The 14253-nt window shown below is 52.7% G+C and overlaps 1 protein-coding gene across 1 annotated transcript; it reads right to left on the bottom strand.

Moving 5' to 3' along the window:
- Window positions 1–944: 944 nt before the first annotated feature.
- CD2 (CD2 molecule) lies at window positions 945–13930 on the bottom strand. Its single transcript, XM_037135099.2, has 5 exons — window positions 13780–13930; window positions 13348–13638; window positions 9411–9641; window positions 5809–5928; window positions 945–2226 (listed from the first exon to the last, which is right to left on the bottom strand). Exons 1-5 carry the CDS (start codon window positions 13838–13840, stop codon window positions 1916–1918), a joined length of 1014 nt encoding a protein of 337 aa, XP_036990994.2. The 5' UTR covers window positions 13841–13930; the 3' UTR covers window positions 945–1915.
- Window positions 13931–14253: the final 323 nt, after the last annotated feature.

Raw genomic sequence — 14253 nt, forward strand, 5'->3', positions numbered from 1 at the left:
ACTTCCTCCGGGAAGGCTTCTGTGTTCCCCCCACCACCCAATCTGTAGTCCAAATCTTCCCTCCGGCCGCCTGTACGGGCCACTGACCTATCACACCGCTGCATTTATCCTGTAATTGGCCCACCCCTCCCCCAACTAGACTGTGAGGTCCTGATAACTGAGATACAGTCACACCCCTCTGAGTTTCTAGTACCTAGCACAGAGCCTGGGTTGCAGGAGAAGTTCAATAAATGTTTGTCCAATGAATGAATGATAATAAGGCTGAATAGTTACAGGCAATACATGAACTGTATCAAAAGTAAAGCCATAGGATTTCAGAAAAAAGGCGGAGCACCAGGCTGGAAAGGCCAAGGGTGGCTCGTGAAGGGAAGGGAAGGGGGCCAAGGCCGTTCTGGCAGGACGGCTGATGGAACGGCTCAGGGCTGCCACGAGGAATGGGAAGGGGGCAGGGAGCAGGCCCTCACCCCTCCTCCGAGGTGGATCCTGGGGTGACTGACACTTGGCTGGATTTAATGTATGAGTTTTGGGGGGCTGCGGGGTTTCACTCGTCACCATCCTTACTAATTAACTGTGGGTGCTAAGGGATAAGTAGTTCAACCCCCGTTGAGTTCTCACAGGAAGTCCTGAACTACACACATACCTTGTGGTTGAGACCTCAGAACTTCCTGCCGGAGCCTGATAAGATTTAGCAAGTGTGAGGGCCCAGGAGAAGGCGGCGGACGGCCCGCAGCCATGGCGCCGACATTTCAAAGCAGGTGCCTTCTCACCACTTATTTTTCAGAACCTTAACTGAAAATCCTTTTGTTCTCCCCACTTCCCCCAAAGTATAGCTGGCATGCTTCTAACTGGGGCTGGGGTGTGACCTTTTAATAAGGGTCATCGAAGACACTTGGGATTAATTCAACCGAGTTGTCTCTTAGCCTGGGCTTTAAAAAAATTATTTTTTATTGTACTTTTCCCACTGCCATGTATCCCCTTACCCCTCCTCCCCCCAGTCACCACACAGTTGTCCATATCCACGAGTCCTCTTTCCTTTTTGCTCCATCCCTCACCCCCCACCCGCCCAAGCCCCCAGAGCTGTCGGCCTGGCCTGCCCTTTGGTGCATCATCTGATAGGCTCACGGCACCACTGGTACTCGCGGACTCCTTGTTTCCCAGGGTGATGCTGCAGATCACTGTGACCATGTCTGAATGATCAAAGAAGTGAGACGAAGGGTTACGTTTTCTGGTCGCTCTTGTAGAAGTTTGTGCACAGAGGTTTCCGTTCATTATACAGACCTACGAGTAGGTGGTCAGGCCAGCTTTGCAGCTGAGACCTGGGGAGCGTGTCCCGGTTGTTCTGGCAGGGTCAGGGCCCCGCTGAGCGGGGGCCGAGACTGGGTCTGGCTGCCACGGCAGCAGCCTCTCTTCTATGCCACGGCTGCGCGTTGGGCCCCTTTCCACAGTGAGTAGACACTGGGACCCAGGCAAAGCTTTTATTTCACACCTGCTCCCGACACGGCGGGCGAGTGTCCACCCGGTGCATGAGAAGCCCCAGAGTCTCCCGAACAGGCAGGCCGCTCGTAGCAAGACGCAGCACAGTGAACACCGCACGCTGCACGGGCAGGCGAAGGGCGCTCCAGGGTTCTGTGCTCAGTCGCCCATCATCCTAACAATTCCACGTGCATTGTCTCTGCCGTCCTGGTGCAGTGGGGCTTTGGGAGGAGGCCAGAGACTCCAGACGTTAGACCATGTGGCCGAGACAGGAGTGCAGGTGTGGCGGTGGCCCGCGGGCTGGGGAGGGGATGAGTAGGACACAGCTGGTGGACATGCGGGCGTCCGCCCCGGAGTGCAGGACTCCCACGGTGCCTTCCTGGGAAGGGACGGTTTTTATCTCTTTTAATCAGAGGAAGGGAACGGCTCTGCCAGGAGACAGTTACAAGTTTTCTGAGGCCCCACGGGGAGATTTCGGTTGGACTCGAGGCCTGGGGAGAGGAGGGGCTTTCTGCTGCCGAGCTTGTGTGCCAGGGGTGGGAAGAGGCCTCTTCTGCTGCTGGTTCTGGTGAGGGTGCTGGACGCGGTGGCCGGGAGGCAGGGGACGATGACCATGTGCCTTGGCACGGTGACCGGGTGGTGGAGGAGGTTGGGACGAGGCTGGATTTTGAGGAGCTGAAACAGGAATTTGATGGGGCTTCTGGCCCCTTTCGTCGGAGGTCACTCTGTGTGCTCTGATTTCCAGTTCCTCACCTGCAACGATAAAACCTCTACAGAGTTCATCTGGGCAAGAAATGATCACTGCAGCTATTCACTGAGTGTACATCTGTGTACAAGGCAGAGCGCTGGCCGCTTTCAGGGACCTGATGCAGAAGCAGAAGCTGCTCCCACCAGCCAGGTGGAATGAGAGCCTGGGGCTTTAAGAACTCCAGGGGCCAAAAGCAAGTAGGCAGCCGGGAGCCTTTGCACCTGGGTCTCCTGGGAGCAGAGAGGGCACTGAGACCCCACAGCCCTGCCTCTGTGCCATCCTAGTGGCTCTGAGCAGACAGAGGACATCAGCTGTGGCCCTCCTTCAGGTGGCTGTCTCTGTCAGGTCTGCCTTTCACCCGGTGTGTGACTCCTTCACAACCCGCGTTCTGGTGAGGGTTGGAGAACCCACGAGGGGTTCTTCAGTCCTTAGAAACTTACTAGTTTCTCAGCAATTCAGAAGGAAGTCCCATCCTCTTATTCGGAGGGAAAGAATCCCTCCGCTGGGCCCCCTCTGGGGGTCGCGCTCTGTGTGGCTGTCATCCCCAAAGACAGGCCTGCGACTCGTGGTTTTTCCTATGCTGTTTTAAAACCACACGGAAAATGTGTGAGGCGCTCAGCTGCTAGAGGTCTGGAAGACCTCAGTGGCCCCTCCAGCCCCCTTCGGGCCACCCATTTGGTGCTCCAGCCCCTGTGCCCAAGGCCATCCTCCCAGCACACTCCCGAGAGAGGCAGGAAGGGGGTGGTCTCCCTGGGGTCACGTCATTACAGGGCTGAGCAAGCACAGGCCCTCTAGACTGAGCGTGACCCCGTGACTTGGGGTGATGACGCCCACCCGAAGGCTTCTTCCCAGTGCTGGAGATCGGCCTCAGGCAGCTTCCATGTGAGGACTTAAGGCAGCGACGTGGTCTGGATGTGTGAGAGGCCAGTGTGCTGTAGGCGCACAAACCAAAGGGCGTGGAAAGGGAAAGATACGTCCTCCGTGCCGACCCTTGGTGCCCCAGGTCGTGCTCAGGAGGCCACCAGGCAGAGGGCTGTCCTCCGACCCCACTTGGAGCTGTGGGACCATGGGGATTCGTTTTCATCCTTTACATGGCAGGCGTGGCCTGGCCATTTCTTCACCAGTCTGTTCATCAATGTTCTGTTCATTCGTCCTTCAAAAATTTATCCCCTGCCACCAGGCATTAGGTGCCATTGCTAAGTGGCAGTGGTGGCTCAGACACAACACTGTCCTCGGGAAGCCTAAAGTCAAGTAAATAGGACAGCAAATCACAGCATCAGTCTCCAGTAAGAGCCCAGGGTCCCCAGAGGGGTGCAGACCAAGAGCCCCATGAGTCCAGAGGAGGAGGAAGGGTGGGATGTGGCCAAGTGACCGAGGCCTCTGGCTGGCTTGGACAGAGTGGGCTGAGCCATAGCCAGACCATCTGGTCAGAGCAGGACCCCGGGGCACCCACACCCCCCAAGCAGTCCCTGCCCGACGTCTGCTCCCAGGAATTCCTCCAGCCTCCGTGTCCTCCTCCTGCATGTCATCTCCTGGTTACTCAACCCAGGGCCAGGGCCAGGGCCAGGGCCAGGGCCAGATCCAGGGTGAAATCAGGAAAGCACCTGGGCCCTCACACTCAAGGCTGGGCAAGAGCAGGGTCGAGGGAGAGGGTCTCTTTAAAGTTTGCACCGTGAGCTCCTCCTTGCTGGCCTTGCCCTAGGCCTGACTCAGCCTACTGGCTGTCGAACTTGGGGAAATCGTTGAACCCCACTGAGCTTAAATGTCCTCATTGGTATGAACAGTATGATTGTTACATTTCCTAAGATCACTTGGAAGGTTGGCTAAGACACCAAATACGAAGCAGTACTGCAGAGACCGGTGCATCTATGTCATCCCCGTGAGGCGGTCATCATGTTGGCCATTTTGGCCCCGGGGGAAGCACAGACTGCCTTGTTGAGGGTGGCGTGTGAGGTCTGCTTTGGGAGACTAAGTGATCTCTGATCATTAGGTGACAGAGAAGGGGCCTTTGCAGGGGACAAGGGGGCAGAGAACAGCCGAGCAAGGCACCAAAGTGAGGACGTCATGGGACTCAGCAAGCGACTGTGCCACTGGGGTGAAGAGTGTGGGAAGGATGGAGGTGGACACCTGGGGCAGTGGGGTAGGGTGACTTAGGGTGGAGGGCCAGTGGTCTGAAGGGGACCCGAGGAGAGAGGCCTGCAGGAAGTCAAGTCGGAAGGTAGCCAGCCCAAGACCACCCTGCCTGGAGTGTCAGACCAGGTCTTTCCTTGGGGGGGGGCCGTTCTAGGAAGAGACCCAGAGTGAGGGGACCCAGTCCTACAGTGAAGGTGAGACTACACAGAACCTGAGGGGCCTGCCCACCTGGCTGCAAGTCCTGCCAGTGGCCGATGCCCCCTGCTGGGCCCACCTGCGGCCGGGGGTCCCAGCAGCCCCATCCCGGCACCTGTGGAGACACCTGGTGTGCCACTGGAACTGTCCCCCTTGTCCACGGTCTCACTTTCTGTGGTTTCAGTTGCCTGCTGTCAACTGCAGTGCAAAACTATTAAATGGAAAATTCTAGAGATAAACAACTTATACATTCTAAGTTGCACTGTTCTGCACAGCACGATGAAATCTGCTGTGTCCTGCCCAGATGTGACCCATCCCTTTGTCGGATGTGTTCACGCGTGTCCGCTCCCCACCATCAGTCCCTGAGTGGCCACCTGATTATCAGATCTCAGCTGGGGAGGCATCACAGGGCTTGTGTTCAAGGGACGCTCACTTACTTAATAATGGCCCCAAAGCCATTCACGTAGCTCTAATGACAGTGTATTGTTACAATTTTTCTCTCTTGTGATCAGTTATTGTTCATCTCTTATTGTGCCTAAAGTTATAAATTACACTTCATTATCAGGATGTATTTGTAGGAAAAACGTAGTATATATAGGGTTCAGTACTATCCATGGCTTCAGGCCTCTGTCCACTGGGGGGTTGGGGCAGATTCCCTGCAGGGAAGGGGAGAAGGCTGCCTCTGAACTCACTGCCTCTCGCGGCCCAGATGCTCCTTGCGCCAGCTCCCCACTTATGAGCACGGTCTCTTTTTTCTTGGTGGGTATCTGACAGGGCTGATTTGAGGAAGAAACACTCAGAGCCCTAACATGCCCCTCTGAACAGCGAATTGGCAAAGGAGGTGTAAACACCGGGCTTCACAACAAGGGGCGTGGCCACCTCCCTCTCCCAAGGGAGAGGACAGGGTGCTCGTTCACAGACACGGAGATTTGAGGCTCATCTTCCTACCCACGTAGAAATGTGTGGCTCATTCAAACTGCGTCCACACCGCCTTGCACGTAGTGGCCCTCGGGTGGTGGGCTCCAACGGGGCCAGCCTGGGCTCGGCTTCTTACAGCTCCCCCCTTGTCACCACTGAGAATGTGTTTTTCAGAACCCAAGCTAACCACAAAATGGAACAAACGGTAACCGCTGGTTACAACCCTGCCATTCTGAAACTACCCGTCTCCATCACTTTCCTGCCCCACTCAAGTGTCATGCCCCCGAGCTGTTTCCACGGGGATTTTGCCCGGTCCCCGTGGGACGGAGGCAGGAGCTTACCATGTCTCCTTCTGTGCACTTTTCTCCTCTTGTGAAAGAGAATGAGGAGTGCCACAAAGAGGAAGAGGAGTATGCCTCCGCCACAGACGCCAATGATGAGGTAGATGTCCAGACCTTTCTCTGCAAGACAAATGGAGTTGGGATGGAGGGGAGGGTCCTGGGCAGAGGGGTGATTACTGCTCTGGCCCAGGGCTCCTGCGTCCGGAGTGAAACAGACAACAGAGCTTAATGAATGGGACTTTTCAACCTCATGAAGGCCAAGCTCATGGAGGGTGGTGGATTGTTGATCCCCGAAAGGGCCCAGGGTCCAGGACCAGCCCCCTCCAGAGGCTCCTTCAGGGGGTGCCTCCCAGACTAGAACCCCAGATCCTTCATGTGCCAGGGCACGACACTGTCCATGGCCCCCAGCAAAGGAGACTGTCACAGCAGTTTAGCTCTGAAGAGTTGAGGGACCATGTTTGGTTTTGTAGATGAGGCACAGAGAGGGAGGAGGAGCTGCCCGAGGCCACACAGTATCTCCTTGAGTGGTTCCTGTAAGCAGCACCTCGCCTCAGGGTTTCTGCACTGTTCCCCAGCTGCCCTCCTATACCATCTTCCCCCACCCCCGTTCTCTGGAGAAGGCTGCATCCAAAGACCAAGGGTAAACGTGGCTGGTCCAGCCCAGCCCTGACCTGACCACACAGCAGCACCCTCCTCCCCCAGACTTCCTGGCGAGAGAAGCTCTGACACACACTGAGTCAGCAGCAGGAGTGGATTTGATCTTCAGCTCCCAGACCTCCTTCAGTGCTGTAACGCAGGGAGGGTAACAATGACTCGGTGTTTAAAGGAAGCGGTCTGAGTTCCCCTCTAGGCAAGACCTGCCATATTTTGCTGTGTATAATTCGCTCCTGTGTATAATGTGCACCCACATTTTTGGCCAAACTTTCAGGAAAAAAACCTTTTAATTTTTTAATTTGATTTTTAATCTATTTATATTTAGATCCTTGTATTTTGTATTCTAAAGGAATTTTAGCATTTATATTTAAACATACAGATACGTTCTAGAGTTACACTTTTAACATGCAAGCATAAATAACAAATTAAAAACATGTATGTAGATACGGAATCAGTACCCATGTTGTAATGTGTATCTTTTTTTCCCCTCAAAAATGTGGGCACAAAAGCGTGCAGTGTACACGGCAAAATATGGTACGTGACCTTTGGCAAGATGCTCCACCTCTCTGAGCCCTTCCTTTCTTTGTAAAATGGAGATAATGACACTCACATCCCCGGTGGCTGCTGGAAGCCAATCAGATAATGGATGTGAAAGTACTTTGTAAACTGTAAAACAACGCACAAAGGGAAGAAGTTCTGCCCTGGGTAGGGCTCTGTGCACTGGGTTTCCGGGGCGCTGCGTGCGTCCCCGGGGCCGGGGGGCTGCTGGGCCTGGAAGTGACCACCAGCGAACACCCAGTCGCTGTCAGATTCGTGACTCACGGGATCTGTGAGATAATGATTACCTGTGATCAAGCCACAGAATGTGGGATAATTTTTTATGCAGCAACAAATAGCTAATTCAAAGAATATATATGAAAAAGACTTACTTCGGACTTCACCCCAGCCCAGGGCTGCTTCCTAAGGTCACTGACCGGCCCCTTCCAGGGCCTTCAGGAGCCGCCTCCTCCTCCCCGGTTCCCGACCGCGTTCTTCTCAAGTTTTCCTCCCACCGCTGTGTGGCTCTCCCCCCGGGTCGGCTCCTGCTCTACCCCAGAGGAAGGGCCATGAAGGTCCCACTGGTCGAACCTCAGCGTCCCCAAGGCCTTCCCTCCATCCCTGATGCACACACAGTTTTATGCTGATGAGATCTAGCTTTTTTAAAAAATGGGGTAGGTAGTCAGACAAGTGCCCAGTGAAAATTTAATCAAACAATAAATAATTTTTAGTTTAAGTATGTCCCATACAACATTTGGAACATATTCATGCTGTCCTTTTATTTGCTAAATCTGGCAACTAATCAAGGGCCTCCTAAAGGGAGAAGAGGGGCCGTGAAGTCAGGGAGGGGCCCCTCCGTTCACTGAGCCGCCGTGATGGGGCGGTGCTGGCGAGCAGACACGCAGGATGGAACGATGCTGGCCTAAGCGTGTGGTGGGCGGACTCTCGGATGGCCCCAAAGCTCCCCACCCCCGCCGGTACTCCTGCCTTGGCATCATCCCCTCCGACTGAGGATGGGCCGGACTTACTGGTTGCTTCTACTGGCTAGAATGCAGCAAAAGTGCCGGGATGCCTCTCACTCCTGAGGTTGTAATAAAATGTTCATGGCTTTTGTTCTGAGCCCTTTTTCCTGTTCTTGCTGAGACTGCTCAAAGGGATGCTGGCTGCCATATTGCGAAGCAGCCCAATGGCCACGTGAGTGAGCTTGGACGTGGACCCCCGCAGAGCCTGGCCATGATTGGCAGACGTACTCCCAGTGTCCGCAGAGCAGCTTCACACAGGACGCGGAGCCAGGACCGCCCAGGCGCTGTCAGACTCGTGACTCACAGAATCTGTGAGATAATGATTACTTGTTGATCAAGCCACAGAACGTGGGACAATTTTTTTATGTGGCAACAAAGAACCAATTCAAAGAATATATATATAAAAAAGACTTACTCTGACTTCACAGCAGCCCAGGGCTGCTTCCTAGGGTCACTGATCGGCCATAGTCACTTTAAAAACTCAGGACGTCTGGCCGAATAGCTGTGTTTTGTGCTCAGTTTCCCCAAGGGGTCGTAACCAGACAGCACTGGGGAGAGAATGACGGGGCCTCAAACGAGTAGACTCTTGGGGACCCGAGGGCTTATTTTCTTTGTGGACCAAGAGGCCGAAGCCCAGAAGGTCAGGAACTCGGTCAAGGCCCTCCCACCACACTCAGACCCGAACCAGAAGTCCGGGCCTCCGGGCTCTCGGAGCCGAGCACCGCAGCAGCTGCCTTTAGAACTTTTGGGTGACGTCAGGCTGCGGCACCAGGAAAGAGCTTAGACTCCTAGAATCTCAGGACTTCCTGGTGCTGGCACCGACGCCAGCTGTCTTCTCGAAGGCAGGGGGGCATCTCACGATATCTGTGGCCCTTCCTGGCCTCACGCTCTTCTTCTCCCAGCCCCCTAACTCCATGTCTCTGATAGGAGGTGCTGGCCACCGTACTTCTAGAAAGGAATCTTTTTTGCTCTCCTCTCCATCATGACCCTGGGAGTCACCATTGTAGCTACTGACTGGTCGAAGGACCTTGGACAAGTGAGCCCGTCTCTCTGGGAAGTGGAGGTTGGCATCAGGTACCCTCTACAGCTCCTTCTGACTTCAACTTTGCAACACTTTCTCCAGAAAGAGCTTTGTAATGGCCTGAAGCCACACTGTGCTCTTGTGGGGGGGGATGCCCGAGATGGGCAACCATCAATGCCATCTCTTCTCACCTCTAAGTCTTCTCGTACAGGCTTCCAAGGGGAAGAGGTATGTTTCCAGTTCCCACCCTGAGTCAAGGCTGCCTCTGGGCCTGGGCACCCGGGCCCTGGAGCGGGTCCCCACCATGGGCCTGGCAGGCTGTGTTTGTGAAGTGAACTTGGCATGTCTGACTAGTGCCTGTCACGTACCTGGACACAAGAGTTCCGCCACGCTGGTTTCCTCACTGACTGCGTTATTTGCTGTGCACTTGAATGATGCATTTTTTTGGGTGGTCCACTTGTATTGGATGACCTTCTGGCCGCCTTTGATATACTTCTGACCTCGATACAGTTCTAATTTAGGGTCAGTTCCGTTTGTTACCTTACAGGTCAGGGTTGTGTCGGTACAATTCCAGGAGATCTCAGGTTTTGAAACCCTTTCTGAAAAGAAAATAAAGATCCAATTCCTACGAGGCAACTTTCTGATTGCGATATGGTGGATAGACATGCCTATTTACAGGTGGAGAAACAGAGTTCATTTGAGACCGGGGGCAATTTCAAAGACCCTAGCAGTTTTTGAAAGGCATTTTAATTATACTTATACAGCACATTCAGAACAAATTTATGATAAATTTGATAGATACATTATATCAGTAAAAAATGTATCAGATGTTTAAGTGCTGTTTTATATTTTTAAATGTTTCCACATACATGATATCATTTAATCCCAGCAAGCAGAAAGGCTGACGTCCTTCTTCCTGTTGGCAATGGATTGTCCAAGGCTCTGAGAAGTTAAATTGGCTGGGTTCTTGCTCGAAGTTTCTTGGCTACTCACTGTGCCTCATCGGACTTTACCTATAGGAGGCGGATGGAAAGCCAAGCCCTGCACCTGTCGTAACCGAGACAACATGTGACAAAGCCCTGGGCAGAGTGTTAGGCACTGACCTCGGTGGTGGTAGTCGATTACATTCATGACCTAAATTTCTTGCTTCTGCTTTTCCGACACCAGAACGTGCAAGTGGCCGAGCCTTGGCGTCACACGGGCCAGGCGCAAATCCCACGCCACCACTTCTAGCTGTGGGACCTCCTCCTGTCTGCTGCTCTTTTTCTCATACTTTCTTTCCCCAGACTCACCACCTTTTCCACCCAGTTCCTCTCCATTCACTAGGCAGACAGTCGGCTCATTTCCCCGTGACTCCCTGGCCCCCAGGCAACAATACCTTGTGCACCAAAGTTCCCACCAAATACCATTTCTGTCTCAAGATATAAGCGTGCAGAAATTGAGTGTTTTTCTGCACCTTTGGGTTCTGTGGGACCAGGGGGTGAAGAAACACCACCGTGCCTACGACAGGGGCCGTGTGCGATTTGCGGGTTCAGTCAAGGCATTTCCTTGTCTTTTCAAAATGGAAGTATTCTTTCTTGTATTTATAAAAGTCACATTCAGTCTTTGTAAAAATTTATTTTAAAGGTTTCAAGATTAAAAATCACTTGCAATTGCACTACCTGGAGTCAACGATTATTAATGCTTCGGGGTGTATCTTTAGCAGGTGTTTTCTGTGTTATATACACATAGAAAAAGAATGTTTTCAAAAGTGAAGCTGAATCATATGACTTTGTAATCTTTACTGATCTTTTATGAAAGTCGTTCCCTTAAAAATATGAAGTAACATCACCACTATCTTTTTAAATGATGTATTCTTCAATTAATGAATAACTTTCCAACTGCTGGGGACTTTTAAATCCTTTCCAGTGTTTCACTCACATAAACCACACGATGATGAGCAGTTTCTCGAAGCCAAACCTTTGTGGGCGTCCATAAAATAGCTTCCTAGCAGAGGGAGGCCAGGTCAAGTAGGGCCATCTCACAGGCAAGAACTCCTCAGTTCCCGGTTGCAAGGATTAACCTTGCCCCACAAACGCCTGCTTTGAAGGGGTTCTCACCGCCTCTTCAGCCAGCAGCACCAGCCCCCCATTAAGGGCCTTCAGGGGCCAGGACTGTAGCTGGGGGCAGCACCATGAAGGGACAGGGAGATGGGGGAGGGCACTAAGCCAGCAGGCACTGGGTCCCGGGGAACCATAAGGCACCTCTGCTCAGTTGCCTCTGGCGAAGCCCTGTCTCACTGAGTACCTCCTACAGTCCATATTATGAAAATCAGATGCAGATCAGACAGAGAATTTACTAAGGGCCGTGCGGCAAGTAATGCAACCAGACTACAAACGGAGTTAAGATGCTATGAGAGATACACACACCCCCACAGTGGGGTGACTCTTGTGTCATGGAAAGAGCTTTGTCTTTTGGCCCCAGAGTGCAGGGTTTATTTTTAGGTACTTGAGATGTTCTCAAGTTTTGGTGATGGTTGCACAACTCTGAATGTACTAAACACCACTGAATTATACACTTTAAATGGGTGATTTTGTGGTGCATGAACTGTGTCTCAGTGAAAGCTTTTTGCAAAGAAGAAATGTCACCCTCTTTGCTAAAAGAAGCCCCAGGTTTGGAGCCTGACTTCGCAGCAGTCAAACTGTGAGACTTTGGACAAGTCACTTCTGTTTCCTTGGAGATGAGAAGGGAGTAACGACAGCTACCTCTCAGGATTGTTGGTGACCGTAACTAAGATCTTGTGAGCAAAGCGCTTGGCACCCAGCAGGTGGGCACAGCTCCCGCTCTGATAATAAATTACTGAGGGAGACGGAAGGTGCCGCTCCTGGTCCAGGCAGGATGCTCAGCCCCTGTGGGCAAGAGTCCGCAGACGGGGCTCCCACGGCCCACAGGGTCACAAGCAGAGGCCCCTTCTGCCTCCATTCTCCACCCCACCCCCTTTCTGGGATGTGCTCTCCATTCAAGATGGAAGACCGAGGAGTAGAAAGTTGTCATCTGCAGGGAGCTGGCAGTGTCTGGATTATTGGAGAGGGGCGGCAGCCAGGTCTGCATTCTGAGAATGAACAGGGCTGGAGGGATACCCTAGGTAGAAGGCGGGAGGCTCTGCTCCTCATGGCATTTCCTGTGTGAAGCACAAAAGTGTTTCTTCGCTCACCGAGCTGCTGGCCTGTGCTCGTGCCGGGGTTCCTGCCCGCCTCTCCAGGCCAAGTGCAGCTTCCTCTTCTCACTTCTTATCATCCCCTTTCAAGCAGCTCCTAAACTTTCGGCTGCAATGTCATTTCAATTCCACTTTCTCTTCCCTCTGTCCCACACCCATGCCACCCTGCCTGTGCTTTCTCCACGTATGACTTCAGACACTCACGCTTCCTCATTTTACAGGCACCCTTTAGTCCAGGCCAGCGGGTACCAGCCTTCGCTGCTGAGCAGAATCACCCGGTGACCTTTAGACCCTGCTGATGCCCAGGTCCCACACCAAAATGTTTTGGCTTAATTGGTCTGGGATGGAACCTGGGCACTGGTAACTTTCAATAGCACCTCAGTTGATGCTAACATGCGACCAGGGTTAAGAATCACAAACCAGCCCCTGTCTCCTTCACTTGGATGCAGCAGCAGCAGCAGCTCCCTGGCTGGGCTCCTGCCCCCCTCTGCAGCAGGCACTCCTGCCTCCCGGCCCACGCTCAGACGCACGGAGCCACACCCTGCCATTGCCTACAGAAGTCAGCAAAATCATCTTCTGCCTTGGACCTCTCCGATGTGGAACAGGCCAGAAAAAGGTCTCTTCACCCCTAAATTCATTATTTCCAGCCGTTTCCTGCCATGCAACTACTTCTTCAGGGCCTCTCGGCTTGAAATTCTCTCTCTAGTTGGAAGACCCACGGCTCTCCGCTGGGCCTCACCTTCCCTGCTCCACTCCTAGCTTGCCTCTTCACCATCCCCCTGGAATGCCTACCTTTTTCTTTGGCGACACCTGTTCCCTCCTCCTGATTAATGGCACCTTAAGCCAGGTTCTCCACTCAGCCCCACATTCCCATAACCACAGAAGAGATAGTTTTAGGAAGATAGGTGGTATCATCTCTGTACTTCCACATGTGGATTCCATCTCCCACAGGACGGGAGCCTTCCCTGAGGCAGGGGGGATGCGCTGGTTTTCCTCTCGGGATCCCCCAGGGCTGAGGTCCGGGCTGGGGACATTCCATAAGTGCTATCCCCCAAATTGCTAAATAGCACCCATATTAAGATGGAGGAATTTAGGGAGCAAAGACTTACCTAGAATCTTCACATTGAATGTTCTGGTAAATATTTCGAATCCAGCCTTGTTATATATGATTATCTTGAAGTCAGTGTGATCACTTCTCTGCAGATGTTTAATTGCCAGAATTCCACTGGCTAACACTTGGTATTCTTTTTGCTGGTCACGCACTTTGCCTCCTTTGACTCGTGCAATCCTGGTACCGTTTTTGAACCACTGGATGTCATCCACGATACCAGGCTGTTGGTCGGGAAAGTTCAGGGTGATGTTTTCGTTCAGGGCACCCTGGGCCTCAATGATATCTGTCCCTGTAAAAAGAGGATGGTTACTGAGGCCTTGAGACTCACCGCCAGTGAAAGCCGGGCTGTGACCTCTTAGCCTGTACAGTTACTTCAGAGTCTCCGAAGGAGCCTGTCACGGTGCCTGTGGAGACCCACACACCAACTTACCTTGGGCAGAAAGGATGAAAATCAGAAGGAAGCTGGCTAGGATTTTACATGCGAGGCTCATCTTTGGGGTTAGTTTCCTTATTGTGATTCTGAGCTTTTGCAAAAGGAACTTAAGCAAGACCGATGGAATCCACCCCCGACAGCTTAACCACGTGTCTTTCTTTTCTGCTTCTTTTACAGTAGCACAGAGAGTGCGTACACACACACACACACACACACACACACACACAGGGCAAACCAACACTGCTGAAGTGCTCTGCTAAAGGAGGACACGTAGGAGTGTGTGTTTTCTTATCACATTTTAATTCCCACAACAACCTGGGGTGGGTTTTGTTACCCCCATGAAAGAGACACACTGAGGCCAAGGAAATGTCTTCATATCACCCGTCAGTTAACAAGGAGCCGAGTTCTCCCATCCGCCCCCTCTACTGTGCATTCTGCTGTGATATCTCTGAGAAGACCATGTAGAAATAG

The sequence above is a fragment of the Artibeus jamaicensis genome, unplaced genomic scaffold (assembly GCF_021234435.1).
Source record: "Artibeus jamaicensis isolate MK-2021 breed Jamaican fruit bat unplaced genomic scaffold, CSHL_Jam_final scaffold_1689, whole genome shotgun sequence".
Classification (NCBI taxonomy): domain Eukaryota; kingdom Metazoa; phylum Chordata; class Mammalia; order Chiroptera; family Phyllostomidae; genus Artibeus; species Artibeus jamaicensis.

Excerpts from the sequence above, each read along its gene's own strand:
- CD2 (XM_037135099.2), bottom strand. The coding sequence starts at position 13,840 with ATGAGCCTCGCATGTAAAATCCTAGCCAGCTTCCTTCTGATTTTCATC. Across the intron at positions 13,639-13,779 it reads TTTCATCCTTTCTGCCCAAG|GGACAGATATCATTGAGGCC; the intron begins GTAAGTTGGTGT and ends CTCTTTTTACAG. Across the intron at positions 9,642-13,347 it reads ATTCAATGTGAAGATTCTAG|AAAGGGTTTCAAAACCTGAG; the intron begins GTAAGTCTTTGC and ends TTTTCTTTTCAG.